Source organism: Crocodylus porosus, unplaced genomic scaffold (genome assembly GCF_001723895.1).
Source record: "Crocodylus porosus isolate Cpor-Errol unplaced genomic scaffold, CroPor_comp1, whole genome shotgun sequence".
In the NCBI taxonomy this organism is placed as follows: domain Eukaryota; kingdom Metazoa; phylum Chordata; order Crocodylia; family Crocodylidae; genus Crocodylus; species Crocodylus porosus.
Window position 1 is genome coordinate 35,589,668 of NW_017728943.1, and position 18,754 is coordinate 35,608,421.

Genomic DNA, 18,754 nt, shown 5'->3' on the forward strand with positions numbered 1-18,754 from the left:
GAAGGCAAGAACTCTTTTTTGCTCTTAAAGAGGTAAGTTAAAGTGTGAATTTCTGTCAACTTGCTGTCTTGTATAGCACTGCTTTCTGGATTGATGTAAAGAAACTGGTCATGAATTACTTTTGCAGTACAAAGTATTGATACTATGTGTAGACTAAGGATGAATAAGTAGCCTTGGAAGTAGTTCAGAAAGCTACCCAGAACTTCTTCCGTTGGTTGCTAAACTAAAACAGGCATATGTATTTAGATATCACTTCTCTAGCACTCTTCGTCCAGGGATTTTAATAGAATTACCTACTTTACATGACATCTCAATATTCCTATAACTTTCTTATACCTTTATCATGGTTTCCTCTATTTCTGAGGGTCTGGGGGTCCAGCAACAAGGGCTATCTGTAAGACGGATACAGTTCCTACTTTTTCTACTTTGGGACTTCCCTGTGGTAGCCTGGAATATCTACTTTTACACAGATGGCCCAACACCACTCAGCCGTCATTTTGGAGGAGACCCCCCCACCCAGTAGTCTATGATTTATATAGTGCAGCAGAAGCTGCTAGTCAGGTGCCAGCCAGAGGGACATGTGGATTCACCTTTAAATTGGCTGCCAAAGTATGAGCACAGATGACTGGATTACTGATAGTGACTAGTGAAAGGACTGGAGAACTTTGTCCATTATTTTAGGATGGGAAGAGCCCTAAAGTGGGTCTAGAGCAGTGGATCCTACCCCATGGCTAATGAGCAAGATGTCAAGGCTCCAATGGGGTTCCAATGTTGATCACAGTCGCAAGAAATATTACTTTTCACAGACATGTATGTCTTTAGGTTGATAAATTGACAGGAGATCAGACACTGCATCATGCTGCTTGCTCAGTATTGTTACATATGGGCCAGTGCAGGTTACAGGCCACAGATTTAGAGTTTAGTAAGTATCTTAAGTTCAAATGTTGATCAGAGCCACTACCTATTTTGGCACTTTCTATTCTAATAGATGCATTATAGCTAATAGTCTAATGGAAGAGAGAGCTTTCTTTTCTGATGTGTATTAAATCAGCTGTGTTTTTAAAAAAAAAGAAAAAAAAAAAAAAGAATACTTGCAGAGCAGCAATGCCAGAGCAGTTTTGACTTGAGGTCCTCCCTACATTTGCAGGTAAAGGCACAATGGCAATCCTAATGTGTCATCCACACAAGTTGTGGTTCCTGCTATGCCACATATTAGATCCCATTGCACCTTATCACTGGTTCAGGGAGAGCCAGGGATCGTGATCCAGGGCTTCCTCTATATTGGCTTCTGTGGCTGTGAGCCCTACAGTTGACAGGGCTCTCGGTGAGGGCAGTGTTCCCTGTGCTGCCCCTGCTGTGAACACTGCATCTAAGGTTGACTGTGGTTTATAGCAAGGTCACAATTTAGGGTGTGATTACTTGGTTAATCTGGCTTTAAGTCTAAAATGTAGAGGGGACCTGACTTTATTTTGAGTATAATCCTAAACCCTTTGCCTTGATTCATTGTCTGTGATGTCTGCAGTTTTGGTGCTTTGTTCAAGAGGTATCAGTCTTCATTTGAACTGAAGGTCACTGGGTAATTCTTTTACAGAGACCTCATGATTAGCAAACTTTGGGTACTGCAAAGATGGAAGTGCTTTTAAAACTGAAATCTGTTCTTCCTAAGGATCCATTAAAAACAAAGTTTTTTTTTTTTCCCCTCTCTCTTGAGTGCTGCTTCTCTATACAAAATATTTTGTAAACTGCCTTTTTTTTCTTGCTGCTGCTGCTGTTCAGCACCACAAACTGAAATTCGTGTTGTCTTGGTGGGAAAATTTTGAAAGGAAGTGGTATGACTCCCTCCCCCCAACTCCCCTCAAAAAAAGAAAAAAGTGACTATGCAGTGCTGTCAGCAGCGATATTGTATTGTAGCCTGATACTTTCCAAACTTGGCTGTAGACCAGCAGTGGCCCGGGAAATGGTTTAAGTGCTCTGTGGATCACACTTTTTCACTTCAAACTTGATTGATGGGGTACATGGTGATTTGCAAAAAAAAAAAAATCTGAAGGTTGGTAGTAGTCTCATTGCCCCAGAAAACTTGGGAACCACTTTTTTAGCTCATTCCATCCACTTCTGTTGCCGAGCTAGTTAGCAGCTTTGAAGTTGGATTATAGGTAAAAGCTGTTCAAGGAACAAAAAGACAGTTTAACAACTTGGAGCAGGACATACTCAGTAGAAGTGCAAAGAAAATTAAACTTGAGAATGCTGAAAGTGTTACTATGGCAACAGGGAATAAAAGGCTGAATCTTTACTAGCTCTGTGAATATGTATTAGAATCTAGTTTTATGTCTTCTTTTTCTACCCTAGATTTTGTTATCTTAAGTCTTGGGGGAGGAGGTGGGGGATGTTGGCAGCTGAAGATAGTCCGTTTTAGATGTTCTCACACTTTGGTACAGTTACAGCAAGAGATTTCAGAAAGATCCTGGAATGTTTCTTCCTCTTGACAGTTTTGGCTGGCCTGAGAGCAACTAGGACTCCCCTCAGTGTCCTAGGCTTGTAGCAGCTACATTTAGATCAGGGGTGGGCAATTAGTTCTGTTGGACAGCTGCTTGGTGAGCTGTCAAGGGGTGGGGCTGCTGTTGTGTCCCTTGACAGGTGCCCTGCCCCTTGGTTGTCATCTTGGGACTGGAAGTCCTGCCCCCTAATCCCCTGACCTTGCTACCAGAAGTCTTTTCTCCCCTTGTCCCCAGAAGTACTCCTTTTGCCAGGGTGGGGGGTGTTAGCTTGGAACTGGAAAAAAAACCAAACAAATCATATACTAAAAGTCAAACATCTATTATATTGCATTTTAATTTTACTTCAGAAAGAAATTTTGCCCTGATTTATGTGCATTTGCGTAGTCTGTGTATATAGAGGTGATTCCATAATAGCTCAAAAATAGGTTTTTTTGCTCATGTATATTGCGTGTGGGGCTTGTGTGAGGGTGAAGGGTATGTTGGGGTGGTGTGGCTGTGTGTATATATTGGGGGGAGTGCGAAGGAAGGGAGGTATAGGGGCTACCCCATGGCACACAGCCCCCACTGCCAGCAGCAACAGGGGATGAATCCTTGGAGTACTTGTGGCCCATGCAGTTGCAGCAGCCTGGTGGCACATGGCTCTGGATGGTTCCAGGAGCTGCATGTGGTGGCAAGGAGCAGAGCCAGGCCATCCCACCTCTATCATGTAGGGCTGACATGCAGCTCCTGGTACTTGTGTGCCAGTTGGGAGAAGCACCATGGAATGGAGCCAGCTGCCTTCCACACTCTCCCTCCACATGCAGGTCCTGGGCCTCCATTGGGAAGTAGGGGGTGCAGCTCCCTGCTATTTCTGGTAGAGTCTTAGGACCTGCATATGACAGCAGGGAGTGGAGTCAAGTAGCTGGCTTCCCCCTGGTGGCGTGTGAATGCTGGGAGCTGCATGTGAGCCTCACACAATAGAGGCTGGCTGGCCTGGCTCTGCTTGTTGCCACATGCAGCTTCCAGAACTGGCTGGAGCCATGCAGTGCCAGGTGGCTGTACCTGTGTGGGGCCACTTGCACCCTGAGGGCCTACTGCTGCCGCCTGGGGCTGTGCACCATGGGGGAGTATGCTAGGGGCAGGGGTCCCCACCACCCCCATTCTCCCTTGCACCCTACACATCTACTCCTTGTCCACCTGAGCTCCGTTCTCCCACTGCCCCTCTGGGCATGGGCTCTGTGCCCCTGCTAGCCCCAGCCGCACAATCTGCACTCTCATCCAGTTGCAGCTTCCCTACCCAGAGCCAGTGCTGCAGCGGGGAAATGAGGGCGAGCTGCTGGATGCTGAAGAAGCCAAGCAGGTCCCTTGGTGGCTGCAGCAGTGGTCCCACCCAGCAGCTGTGCCTGCTGGCTGGGGCTAAGACCCTCCTGAGTGTGAGAGTGGGAGCGAAGTGTGTGAGCTAGGTGGAGTACAATTTAATTGTTTGCTGCTTGTGGGCTGGATCTGGCCCGCAGGCCATATTTTGCCCACCCCTGATTTAAGTTGTTACTTGTAATGTTTTGCATCGCTTGCTAGACCAGTGCTTCCCAAAATTCTCCTCAGTATATCTCCAGTTATGGCCCCACTTCTCAGCATGGCTGCTCCCAACCCACAGGCCTGCAACCCATATGCTCATGTCAACCAATTTGGGGTCACGATCTAAAGTTTAGGAACTATTGGTCAGGACCATTGCTATTCTGTTCTCCATTTTGTTTCATCCTTTCTTTTATGAACCAGCATCATTGTTGTTTTGACTTGTGCCCTTAATGTCACCTGCCACTCATTAGCACATCTTGCAAGCTGGATCCAACCATGATCCATGTGCTTGGCATCCTTAAAATCCTGGTTTCAGAGTTAAAGAAGGGAAACATTTTTAGAACATAAATTTGATGAGAAAAGGTTCAGAATTTGGTGAGGGACTTCCATGATTTTTCTCACTTTATATTCATGTTGTAGACCAGGGAAGGTGGGGTTATGTGAGGAAAATATTAGTGGATGCTAGAACCTCTTTTATTCACTGTAGCTGAAGATGTATTGTGTCAGGCAGTTAAGTTTCCCTTAAATCCTATCTCCAAATTCCTGAAGAATTCCATCTATAGAAGGGTTTAGTTAGGTGACTTTCCTGACTAACCTGAAGGACATAAGCCAAAAACTTCAGTAGAATTTAAGCTTTTTTTTTTTTTTTTTTTTTTTTTTTAAACTGAAGTTTGCAGCCATTTATTATAGTTGCAAACTATAGTTGTATTTAAGATAATGCAATATGGTATAGTACGTGTAGGGTATTTTTTTTGGGGGGGTGTTAATTCTTTTTCTCCAGATGGTACAGCCAGCTCATATATGTGACTCTGTACAGCTTTGAGTAGCAGCAGACCAGAACCAACAAAACTGCTACTTAGGTCCTTGTGGTCAATAGTGAAACTGTCATTTTTAGTCTTACGCAGTTTCAGCTGCTTTGGGAAAATGAAAATCAATGGTGTTAGTGTACATTGGGTTTATTCACAGGGTAAACTAATCCAAGCCCCACACTTTTTTTTCATTCATCTTTTACAAGAATCAAATACCCAGTATAAGCTACTGATGGAAATCAGGTAATAAATGGCATAAAGTGAGAGTAGGAAAGGAGAACCCAAAAACAGACTGGAGAAGAGATGGAATCATGATGATCCACAACAGATGAAAGATTTGATTTGGAGGAGAAGGACAAAGTTCTTTACCTTCTCAGAAGCTGGAGTGGAAAAAAACTCCATTTATCTGATGACATGTAGCCAGAAGTTGATACCAAAGATGGAGTCCATTTACACAGATTTGAAAAAAAACACAGCAATCATACGCACAGTGTTGGGAGTTGAAAGGGTGACTGGGCTTATAGTAAGAGTGTTGGTTCTGGGCCTTGTGGGTAAACGGACCTTCCAGTTCTAAATCCACCCTCCCGCAAAAAAACCCAGCAAACCAAAACAAAAAGCCTGTTTCTTTTCATATTTTTATTTCTGACAGAGGGCTGTGCTCTCAATCCATGTCTTACGTAGTAGTTTTATAATGTAGTCTCATGAGTCATTCTTCTGTATGTAATGAGAGGGTTGTAGCCAATCACATTTCCCATGTAGTTTTGGAAACACTTTAAGCAAGTGTGTTTACCTTTCTGTTTTAAATTCTGTCATGTGGAGGCTTGGAACTCCAAGGTAGTGTTGTGATACATGACACATTGGGTTTATTCACAGTGTAAACTAGTCCAAGTCACACATTTTTCATTCAGATTTTACAAGAATCAAATACCCAGTATAAGCTACTAATGGAAACCAGGTAATAAATAGGATAAAGACTTTAGAAATAGCCATGGCAAGTGCAACGTGGCAAAGTATAGGAAGAACGGCTGTAATTAGCCTTAGTTTGAGAGGCTCTGCTTCTGGCTTCTTTACATAACTCTTCTATCCCGCACAAGCTGTTTAATCTCTCTTTGCTTTAACTCATAAGGCTAGGGCAAGGTTAAATTCAATGACATCAGTATATATCAAAGTATTGTAGGAATTATTCCACTAATATTAAGACCAAAGGACTGGAAGGAGCTTCTTAGGCCACTCTCCTCCATTAGTATTGCATCCAGGGAATGGTAGGGGAGGGGGAAATGGACAAAGCAACTAATGTGCTTTGCCTTCCTCAAGTTACAGAAACTTGTACTGAAAATAACAAAGTCCACTTAAGGTTTATGTTTATGTCTAATACTAAATCTTGTACCTTGCTTATTCCAAAAATCTGGTGTTGCCAGCTCTCAAATGTTGTTTAATGCCCCCCCCCCCCCCCATTGGTGTTTGTGCTTGCAGCCAAACCTGAAGAGTCCCATGATTTGGTGAGAATCTCGGCATTTAAGTAAGATTTAACCCCACTGGTTGCATAGATGAGGCTGTCAGGTGAACAGAATATTCTTTTAAAAAGCTCAGTAACTGGAACACACAAAAGTTTGGGTGGGGGAAGGGAGGAGGAAGGGGAAACAGCAGAGAGGAGTATTTAGGGTTTTGGAGTTTAATACCAAAAGTATTAAATTGTGACTTCCTCTGTCAACTGTACATAAGCAATCCTGTTCACTACATACCCAACACATCCTGTATCCAGTAACCACTACAAATATATTGATATTCTGTACAGGTTTCCCTTCCTTTATGCAGGTCCTGTATGTGCGAATTTGCTCTCATACAATGACTCTTTTTTTTTTTTTTTTTTTTATACCGGAAATTTATTATATGCAAGGTAAATTTGCTCTTATGTGATTGGCGTGGTGGAAGCCCTCAGTCAGCTGCTTTGCTTTGTTTGGTGCATTGTGGGAATGACACGCACCAAAATACAGTCTCCTGTATGGATCTGTTCTGCTCGCTTGTCTGCGACACGTGTTTCTGTAGTTGTCATCCCCATTATGATAGTGCCCTGTGCTTGTATGCTGTTGTTGAGTACCAACATTGTCTTGTAAAAGTGGTAGAAACGGGTCTGAGGATCAGTACTGTCGAGGTATTGGAACGTATCTTTATTTGTTACATTGTAAAGTGGGCTCCCTTTATGTGAATGAGATATGCGCTGTTTTCCAGGAATGCATGTACAGCATAAAGCAAGGGAAACCTGTATATCTTTCATATAGTTTATATTTAAAGTAATTTCTCTACTGAACAGTTTGTAGATGTTTGAAACTATTGGCCAGATTTAGCCAAACATAACAAAATAAATGCATGCTATTTGTGGATAGGGTGAAAGGAGGGATTGCTTAAAGGTTTTTGATTTTCTTTTCATCGTCTTTTAAGTACAGATGTTGTCACATCTGTTGTGCCAAATTCACTGCGTAACTTCTAGATCAAGAGTTGGCAACCTGCAAGTCGCATCTGGCCAGTGAAGCCAGTTTATCCAGCTTGTAGAGCCAAGGAGCTTCTGCATTTTGACAGTGGTGGAGTTTTTGTAAGGGTCTTTGCCTGCATGGTAAAGAAACAGTGGCAGTGATGCTGCAGGAGGGAAGTGGTAGCTGGAGTAACTTGAGTTGTGTTGGAAGTGACCTGCAGCTCCTAGAGCTAAGCAGTCCTCTCCCAACCAGAATTTTGACTTTGCTCTGGTGTCTAGCTGGTGTCCGGTTTTCCGGCCCCTCTGAACCCTATCACGCGTGCAGAATCAAGACCTCAGATCTGGCACCATGCTGGTTTAGACTGGCAGCCCTGAACTCAGTCCCACCTGCAGGTCATGTCATCTATGCTGCAGTGCTTCACAGTTTTTGGCATCAGGGGAGCCATGGCAGCCACCACTCCCCTGTTGCCAGGTTTTCAGACTATGGGAAGCCTTGCTCCACAGTAAGGATGACACTGTTCCACAGGTTACTTTTTTTTTTTTTTTAAATTTGTCTCTTACATAATGGCGTTTTCCAGTTCCAAGTGCTCCCTCAAGTTACATGTGTACTTGGGCAAATTACTGTAGCTGAGACTGAGACTTGCACTCCATCAGTTGGGAATAAATTGCTAATGGGTATCTGCTGATGAAAAAGAAACAGATAAACAGTAGTGGAAGTCGGTATGGATTTTGACAGTGCTAGTCCTAATCCAACATATATTTACATGCATCTAATTCACTTTTTTGAATCTGGATATAGATATATAAAAATATAAGTTCGTTAACGTTTCTTTGGTTTTGTGCTAAAAATTGGTGAAAACATTATTCATGTGTATCATTTTTGAGACCTGGCTTTAGCATTTTAGTGCTTAATAGGGAATGTTTGGTAATGCTCTCTGTTGTCTATCTGCAGAGAAGTAGCATGTACCAGTTTTCAAAAACGTTCTGCCACTCTGCTCATCTATACAAGTCCTATTATACCAGCTCAGTGCAGGTTTTGTTGTACAGCAGAATATTTATTCAAGCTACTATAACCAACTTTATTTCTGGAAATGTAGAAATCATGTTCCAGCAAAGGTTGCCAAACAGATCTTGGCTTGGTAAATCAAAATTGGCAACATATAGGATGATGGAGATCATCCATTGCCAAGGAAAATTTAATGCAATATAAACCGCCGCGCCGCTTCCCCCCCCCCCCCCAAAAAAAAACAAAAACAAAAACAAAAAAAACTCTGCCATGGTCATGCAAGACTATTGGGATTCTGAAAGATTCTTGGATCAGCTACCATTTTGTGAAGATTATTGCACCAGCCTGGCATTTGGCCGTCTTCAGAGTTGAAAGCTTTTTGTGGTAACTGCAGTACATGGAAGATAGGATCAGAGAAAAGAAGAGAGGACTATGGTTGTGCAGGTAATTTGTTTAATCTTCATTTTGATGCTATGGAGAGAAAAAGCAGTAGGGAGGGAGAAGAGGCATTCTGCATGGAATGTTTCATGCTTGTTCATAGCACTTCTGAGGGTGGCTTGTTGGTAAAATTAATTGTTAAGTTGGGCTGCTAGTCTCTGCTGTCCTTTAAATTCTTGGCACTAGTATTGTTATGTAGGAAATAATGATGGATGATATTGAAGGTCCTTTCCAGAAACCTAACAATTATATTTATCTGAAACTGGAGCCCTGAAATATTGCAAAACAAGACCTTTTAGTTCTGTTTCCAAAACTGACCTTTTTAGATTTGATGCACTGAAGTTGCTAGCAACATTTATGGTTTTTGACAGTAGTATAAGGTGTGAGGACACCTGCAGGAAGTACTGTTTTCAGTGTGTTCTTAGCCCATGGCACTGTTGATACACCACAGATGCAAATATCCAGACATCAATAATGCAGTTCATTTTCATGGCAAACTTCACTATGTAAAAGTAGCAGTCAGTAAGTCCAAGTCCATTTACCACTTAGAGGAAGCAAAAATGAACTCCTCTTAACCGTGGTTTTCTTTAAATTGCAGCAGAGACCATTCTGAGTCTTGGACATCTGCTCTCTAGTTCAGAAAGGACCAACCTTTTTGGTTGGTGTCACAAATTAGCTTGGCACCCTCCCTGAGTTCCACTTGGATCTCTTTCTTCTGCTGCTCTGCTTTCTGCTTCCTGCCCTATCTGCTGCTGTTCTGCCTGTCCTCTCTTACAGACCACACACAAGCTACTTGTGGCACACATGCCACAGGTTGCCCACCCCTACTCTAATTCATGCCCTAAACTAGGGCTATACACCTTCTGAGTACCCAGGGGGTATAGGCACCCTAGGCCACATGCCATACTGTGCTGTGTAGGTATCCTCCCACCACCATTGCAACCATACTAACCAACCCCTCCACCCTAGTTGCACTGTGTGGTACCCCTGGGACTGCACTCCATGAAGTCTCTGGGTGTCCCCCTCCCCTCTTCCCCCAAAAGCCTCCTAGCCATGGGCTTCCTTGGCCCTGTAGGCTGTGCTGTACCCAGGTCAGGGGCAGGGAGTAGAAGCTGAAGAAGGAAATCTCACTTGGGCCAGGAGCCCTATTGCTGCAGGTTAGCCTGTCAGTTGGACCTGCCAGTTGGACAGCCCTAACCTAAGCTAATTTTTTAAAAGCCCTCATCACTAGATTTTCATTCCTCTGGCTCATCCAGCTTTGGAGATGCACAGTTGTCCTAAATGTAAACCATTTGAAACCACATTTGGGAAACATGAATGTTTGGGATTAAATGTAGTATGTTGGTTATCCAGATTTGCCTGCCTTAAAAGGCTTTACACTAGCAGTACTTTTTAAAATAAAATATTTAGGAAAGCAGATGCTGGTTAAAAATACTATTTACTTTTCCTTCAGACTTCTGAATAGTCTAAGCAAATGTGGTGCTGTGCATGCTGCAGTAAATGTGCAATAAAGTGTAATTAGAAAATCTTTGACAGTTGTGTTCACTACACATAGCATGTTATTGTGCCTCTTTAATTAGGAAGAGTTTAGGCAAGTTTGTAAGCATATGCTGCTTTTCTTCATTGCACCTTCAGCTGAGAATTTTTATAAATGTTTTTGCAAGTAACAAATTCCCTCTGCTTATTTGTTTACAGATCTTCATCTTGTGAAGCAAGAGGAATCTTTTGACAAATTAAATTGCCTGTGGCTTATCTGCTTTGGGGCAACATGTACTACTACATTGTTTAAAGAATGTTCGTTGACCAATAGTCTCTAAATAAACAACTCGGGAAGATGGAAATTGAGTGGCAAATCTTTGGAGATAACATGCAGGAAATGAAGAATAGGTTGGGTGATAGAATGTCCTTCATAGTGACAGCTGCAGAAGGGCAAATACAGAAAGAACACCAAATGAAACAATTTATTCTTAAGACTATTTTAGTACTGATTCTCAGATTCCTAGGTCACCAGAACTGTTTTACCATGTGGACTCTCTTCTGTCCATTTCATTTAATATAATCCTTGTATGCTTTAACTGAGCAACTATTCGCTGCTAGGAATGTCATAATACACATAAGAACTTCACTGTGTTCTTTTTAAAACTGGAATTTGCTGGGTTTGTGGTGTGTTTTGCTATAACAATACTTCTTACAAGTTCACACTTTTGAACTCTAGCAGTTAAGCAGGTGTGTGGGTGTGCATTTACTGTGGGGAAAACTGGCACCTGTAAAACATAGAACTGTGTTAATTGTCAGTCTGGACATAACGCAACCCAGTTAGAAACATTTTGTGCAATACAGATGGCACTCTAGAGCAATACAGAGAAAACGCCAGTTAATTTTAAGTGTAGTCTTTCATACTTTTTTTAGGGCACTCTAACCAGGGTCCCTTGTATTTTATGCTGGGTTAGATTCAACGAAGGGAAAGGTCTTCTCTTTTATGTAGCGCTGTGCTACAAGAGGGGTGACGTACATGTAGATCTGTCTGATGCAAGTAACATGCTTGACATTTTCTCTCGTTTGATGGATCTTAATTATTCTTAAGCACCTAGTTCTTAATTATTCTTAAGCACCCAATTAGTAAACAAAGTTGGGAGAAGCTCTAACTGCCTGAGTACGAAATGGTACGTGAGAATGTGGATGAAATCCAGGCCTCTTCCTTCTGGCTTGAGTTGATCTTAAAACAACAGTGATATGACCTAATCACTTGCTGATGTGTTATAAATTGGTGATGGACAGATGTCTATATCACGTTATATGCCATACATTGCCAGTGTTGGCAAAAAGCCAGGAATAGAGAGACTTTGAGGATACCATAAACAGTTGACAAAGCTGACTTTTTTTCCTTAAAAACAAAATAGTGAAGTATTACACTAACGGGTTTTTTTTAGCTGCAGTAAAATGTTATTTCTGTTCAGTATATATTAAAATGTGTTTTCTTGAGCTGGTATTCAATAGTCCAAAAATTATGCACATGTACTACCAAGTTAAAATGAATTCTAATGAATTAGATCAGAGGTCAGAGATGTATCCTCTGGTATCTCTAAACCATTGATGATAGATGCCAGAGAGGGTAATGAACAAGGGGATACCTTCCAGGCCCCAGTTCAGTGTTGTTCCTCTAAAACATCCACTTTTGCCATTGTCAGAGATGGGATACTGGGCTAGATGGACCATTGGGCTGACACAGTATATAGCACTTAAGTTCTTACGGATGTCCAACTTGGTTTGGAGGCCAGATCTGGACTGTGTGGCTTGTTGCAAATCTGACAGCCAACTTCCTATGCATTGAGGGTGCTGCTCAAGCTGCTGTGTTGACATGACTCAAACCAAAGGCTGAATGCAATAGCCTCTTGCCCCTCCTTTTGCCCTACCACTGTTTTGTAGTTGCCAGCAGAAACTGAAGACCCCAAATTTGGTGATTTTTGACCTCACTAATGTGAGTTTAACTATGTGCCCTGCCAGCTATTAATGAGGCATCCTTGTATTATATAATTCAGAATAAGTGAATTACGGAGCTGATGCTCTATATTTACTGGATGGAGAGATAAGCTGCCTTTTTCTACCTTACAGTGGTAAATGTCCAAGCATGATGGTTCAGGATCATGCAGAACATCCTTCCAGTTGGAATAAGAGACAATACAGAGGAGTATGTCCTTACTGTTGCTGTGAGGCTTCCTAGAATTGTCTTTCTCAGACGCACCCTGCCTTCCTGCTTTGAACATGCCAGTTCCAGAAATAAGGCATTTAATGGCATATACCACCACTACTCTTAAGAACTACTTCTGGTATGGTTGTGAATGGGAATAGGGAGTGCTTTCAGGGTGGCCTCACTGTTGTTTTTGGGGTTGGTGAATGCAGAGCAAGAATGGATGGACAAAGGTGTGGTTGAGAATAGCACTCCAGGAAATAGCAGAATCTATGCCTCTGACGGAAAGAAACTTTCCATTTAATGTGCATCTTTTTCACAAAACTAGTAGTTTCTTTCTGCACCTGCGAAATGAAATAGTAGCCACTAAAGTAAGATTTTAATACTGTTAGGACTTCCGTCTGCCTAAAAGAAGCATTTTATGCTGAACAAAATATATGGCGATACAAGAGTCGTTTTATGATTTACACAAAAAAAAGTTGCATGTTTCCAATTAAGTGTCCATTGAGCAAATTTGCTAGGATCTGCTTCCTTAAACAAACATTCACTAATATTGTGGTTTAAGTTGAATTATAAATTCATACTGCTTAACACTCTTTAGAATGTTTAACTTTTCTATTGTGCTAGAAACCTTAAAAATTCTTTGTAATTTTAATTTAGCTATGGAACATTGTGAATGGGATGGAACATTGCAACAGAACACAGTGCCTGACTTACTGGAGATCCTTGACACCTGCAAATCTAATTTGATCAGGTGTCACTGTTTCCTGGAACTCTTGTCTTGAACCTTCATCTTACTCACTCTGTGATCATTCAGGTTGCAAGAAATGTCTGACTTGTCATCTTGGTCAATGTTAACATTTGTGCTCTAGGGTGTACACTGCAACTTTACACACCCACACATATCTATCATATATTGGCACTTCAGAAACTTGAGTAGCCAGCCATTCTTTTAAAAAAAAAAAAAAAAAAAAAGCGTACTAATTACAAATTGTTCTGTGCTGCTGTTAACTCTGGTGGAAAACTCCTGCCTCCCCAAGAACACAATTTAATGTTCATTTTCTAGGAACCAGGCATTCTGTATAGAATAGATGACCACACGACTTTTGTATTCATCCGAGTTGCAGTTTAACTGATAGGAATCTGAGCCCTGTTTGAGTAGCTTGAGTGCTTACTGTTGATCAACAGGTTGAAGCCCTCATTAAAATGACTTCAGGATTTTCTTGGGGAAAAAGAACATTCAACACAGCAGTATCAGTTAAGTATCTTTTTAACTACCATGTGCGTCATGATGTGTAGCAAATATTAGATGCAAGGCTAACTTTTGTAACTTACAGTTTCTCATATCTTCTTTTTGGATGCAAAAGTGCCAGTCCAGTCACACAGTAACTTATTAGCTGAAGCTCAGTCTTCAGTTTTCACTGTTCTCTCCAAAATTTTCAGTTCTATTTTAATGTAAATAATTAATTACATTCCTGGTGATTAGAATTTGTACTTAGTTGCATGTTAAGACTGACTCTTAAATATACTCTGAGTTAAGGTAACTAAACATGAAACTACCTAGTTGTTAATATTCTCAGATGCAAATTTTTATGCATCTGTGACTAAATTGATTTGGTATAATTCCAGGAATTAATTTTGTCTCAAGAGTCCATCTAATCTATGACTAGAACAGAACATTCTTTTAATGCAGTTAAGTTATGGATATGTTTGTACACCATGTGTTTAGTTCACTAGTTTTAATTCAAGTTTCTCCTTTACTTTTGCGGCCATCCCATCTGATGTCTTTTTCTTGCTTCTTCACAGCCTTGTGCTTTGAGTGCCCTATCCGGATCCTCTGGTTCCTGGTTCCTGCCTGTCCCAAGATTCCCTCTGGTTCTGTTTCCCATGTTCCAGAGACCTTGTCTGCATCCTGTAGACTCTTGACTACTTATTTTGTTTTTCGCTGATGTTTTCACAAAACTTTCATTGTGGCTTTACTTGAAGCCTAGAGTGAGAGACTTGCCTTCCCTGTGACTGTGTGTAACACTTAAAAGCTGTGGTTCTCAACCGGGGTGTGGAAACGCTGGGGTGCTGTGAAACCTCCCTGAGGGTGTCATGGTGGCAGCAGCCATGTACAACTGCCCTGTGTACTCCCCCTGCACTAGGACTCTCATGCTGTGCAGTACTTCCTGGTTTGGTGCCCCTGTGCAACTCCAGGATACAGGTACAGGTGGAACTGTCCCATCCAGAACATGCTGGACAAGATAGGGCAGCTCCTGCCTGCTTTAGATCGGTGGTTTTCGACTCTGTAAATTTTAAGTAGAGGTGTGGACCCCTTGATTTATAAGTGTGGGTATTCACATACTTTTGATTGATTGGTCATCTTTTGCGAACCCCTTAGATGTAGTCTGCAGAATCCCAGGGGCCCACAGACCACAGCTTGAAAAATACTGCTCTAGACCAGGAGTTTTCAAGCTTTTTGGGTCAGTGTACCCCCAGCAGCCAGTCAAAGGTAGGAATCCCTCAGCTGCCAGATGAGTAGGGGGGTCCCCCAGCAGCTGATCAGTGACCAGGAGGGAGTCCCCCAACATTGAGTCAGTGAGCAGAGGGGAGGGGGGGGTCTGGCGCAAGTGCAATTGCCTCTATTATGCAAACACACATAAATTAGGACAGAAATATATTTTTTAATAACAGTAAAATAAGTTGTTATAGATGTTTGTGGGACTGGGGGGGGTTCCAGTTTCAAGTTGGCAAACTGGCAAGTTTGAAGTCAACAACCCCCTGCCCTTCCAAAAGGAGTACTTCTGGGGCAAGGGGAGGGACTTTTGGTGGCAAAGATCAGGGGTTAGGGGCAGGACTTCCGGTCTCAAGAGGGTGACCAGGCAGGGCAAGGCACCTGTCAAGGGGCGGGGCTACTCTTGTGGCTCTTGACAACTCACTAAAAGTCCTTAAGCTTCCTCCCAGCCGAATAATTGCCCACCCGTTTTAGAGAGCCCCAATGCAGCAGTGCATGTGCATTGCACAGACCTTCTAGGGCTGGCTGTGCAGCAGGCATGGGGATAACTCAATCTGGAGGCAGCAGAACCCAGCTAAAAAGACCTGAGGCAACAGTGGTTCTCAGCTGGGTGTGCTGCCACATTAAAGAAAACAACAACCCCCTCTTCCCCACCCCCCCAAAAAAAAAAAAACAAAAAAAAAACACCAAAAAAACCAAAACCCAACAAAACTTAAACATGGAGCAGGAATGCCATGCCCCTGGAAAGGCTGAGAACCACTGAGTACTCGGAGTCTTGATGTTCCCTTTCAGTCTTTGCTTTGAAAACCTTTCCCTCGTGGAATTTCCTTTGTTTCCCATAGTACATTTGGGCAGACTTTTTGGATTTGTTTTCTCAGACCTAACTTTTTGTAAAAGTTTTTTCTACTTGCATATAAACATTTGAGGGGAAAAAATGAAGGTGTACGTCTTTAATTCACCCACAAAATACAGGCAAGAAAGCTGCCTGTGTTGTTTGAAAAGAGACTGTGACTATCAGAAAGAGAACTAGATTTGAGATTTGCTCTGCCCTTTCCCACCGGTATTAGAGAACGACATCATGTATTTGCACCAAATGTAGAATTTCTTTTTCATTGAACATTCTTTATTTCTATGCTCTTTCACTTTTAAATACTTGGTTTGTATTGGAATGCTGAATACTATCGACTGAATTTTTAAATAGACTGATTCTTAATTTAATTTTTTGGGTAGCAAAATCCTTAAACAATGTCCTGTTTTTAAAATCACTTTAAGAAACTTTAAAAAATTCTGCATGCTTTTCTTTAGTGTGCGCTTCTGTCATTGTCAGATAGGAGGTTCTTAACAGGTACTCTTTTGCTGACTGACTCGGAAAAGAATGAGTATGCCAAGTATAGTCAAATGTACAAAAAAAAATAGGAAAAAAGCAAACCTACTTGAATTTTTAGTATTCTGTAGTGTTCTGTAACAGTTACAGAACTTCAGAGACATATTTCAAGTTGACCACTCCTGTCTTCAGAGTTAACGTTTTCTATGATTCTGTTCTCGTGCAATTAAGTTCTTGTATATTTTAGTCTTTTACATTTTATGGGATACATTGAATATGCTTGCATATTCAAATCATAAGTTTTTCAGACTCTGTATCCAGATCCGTGGAAAAGAACATTTTGTGCCATATTTATTGCTTGTGCTTTTTTGTGTGGGTATGTGCAAAATGTGGATGGGTCTATTCCAGTACTTTTCTGCTGACCAGTGTAAGGTTCTTCCTCTTTGTGAATTTAAATAAAATCATAAAGCATCTTTTGTGTGAAGTTCTGAAGTTTTATTTAAATCATGTTACTTTGCATGCAAGTAGTATAAATGACTGACCAAATGTCTTCACTATTTAGAATTTAGATTTGAAATTACTAGTTCCTGTGAAACCTCTTTGATAGTTTTCCTGGAAATAATCCTTAACTGTTCTTCTCTGCTATATGACAGATAGTTAAAATTTAGTATGTGCTTTTTTGATAATGTAAAATCATTATCTGATTTTACAATACTGATTCTTGTCAGGTTAAAAAAATAATTATATATGACCTAATTTTAAATGCATGTGGGCATTTTTAATATTAATACCACTAGCTAGTTTTGTGACTAATTGTAATCATTTTGTATATTTCAGGGAAATGAGGCAAGCTACCCTTTGGAAATGTGCTCACACTGTAAGTCCAATTTCATATTTGTTGCCTTTTTACTTTAGTTATCTTTTTATTAATTTTTTTAAAAAAGGGATTTGTTTATGCAACTTCCATTCATGCTACTCTAAAGATAGAACAGGATATAATTTAAACATTTGCCCTTTTTGAAAAGTCAGATTTTCTGCAGTTACTGTTAAATTATGAGTTAAGTAATTGCATTTTTCTCTAAAAATGATTAATTGAATTATTGCCTGGAGTTTGCTTTAATTTATCTCTTTGGTTAAAATATTAAACAGCAATTTTAAAATGGTTTTGATATTTTTAAGTACTCAAGCAATATTTTTCCTAAATCTATAGAAAAATTGGAAGAAAAGTATTGAGTTAGTACAGTGTTAATTATATTTAAGAGAAAAAACAATTGCAGAATAAACCTTTCTGAAATTAATTATTTTGGGTTGAAAACGTGTGCATCTGACAGACTACTTTTGTGCAACCTTCCTTTTGTTTCTTAGTTTTGTAAGTTCAAGATCTGAATCTTCTTCAGTTGCTTTTAAGATCTCTGGGTAGGGGTTTATTACACCTCACTCTCTACTTGTACAATATTACAATGGAATTCCAGTTGTAACCATGAAACACATATACGAAGTAACCATTTAAAATTCTGTATCAGAGAATAATGTTTTCTATATAAATTTTTCATTTAATGCAGAACAATTTTTAAAAAGTCCTCAGTGCCATTTAACATTACTAGAATTGTGTTGTATAAATAGGAAAAAACCAGCAATTTGTAAACATTCTGCACATGACAAGTATATTAGTCTGTTTTAACAATGCACTGCATAATAATGTGATGCTTTAAACATACACTTAAAGTAAATGCAGCTTTACACATTATATTTTGATCTTTTATTTGAAATATAGATTTTCTGCAGCCCATGTATCTCCTAACTTTATGGGTTGCTCTGAACCTTTGTTAAAATAATGAAATGGCATCTAAAGGATTCTTTTTGTAATGGCAATGTGTTCTTCTAGCAGAGCAGAAAACACTGGTGCAAAAATTTTTTTTTGTGCCTCAATAACTGCAGCTTCTTCAAACCACTATTTAACCCTAGGAGAGTTGGAGGGCTTATTAGAAACTTCAAAAAAAATGCCTCAAATGTCCCTGCCATGTGGCAGCCAAGCCATTCTCAGCATCCAAGAATTAGTACTTTTTTTGAATTGGGGAAACTTGTAGTTAGATTATCTTGGCACATTCCTTTATTGCGCAGCAAGAAAAGATGTCTCCGTAGGATTTCACAAGCAGTTACATTTGAGGCAGTTCTGATTTTTGCGCTGGCTTTTATCCTGAATCAGAACGCAAGAAATGAAGCCATTTACATGTCTAGCCCTTCCAAGCCACGTTGCTGCTCTTCTGACAGCAGATAGCCCTTGAGAGCATGCAAGCTAACAGGCTTGTCCCTGGGATGACTTGCAGTTGACTCGAATGAAGCACAGTTAACTTTAGACATTGTCCTGGGAGTAAAAGTGTCAGCACACTTGATCTGGCATGCTTCACAGGTACTTCAAGTTGAACAGTGGATTCTAGTCTGTAGGATCCTGGGAGAAATGACATCTGTTTTG

The 18,754-nt window shown here is 40.7% G+C and overlaps 1 protein-coding gene across 1 annotated transcript in view; it reads left to right on the plus strand.

The window, feature by feature from the left end:
* Window positions 1-18,754, plus strand: part of PPP3R1 (protein phosphatase 3 regulatory subunit B, alpha) — a 64,689-nt gene that overhangs the window by 23,303 nt on the left and 22,632 nt on the right. The window contains exon 2 of the mRNA XM_019549149.1: window positions 17,119-17,158. Coding sequence (XP_019404694.1) covers window positions 17,119-17,158 — 40 coding nt within the window. The remainder of the gene's footprint in view (window positions 1-17,118; window positions 17,159-18,754) is intronic.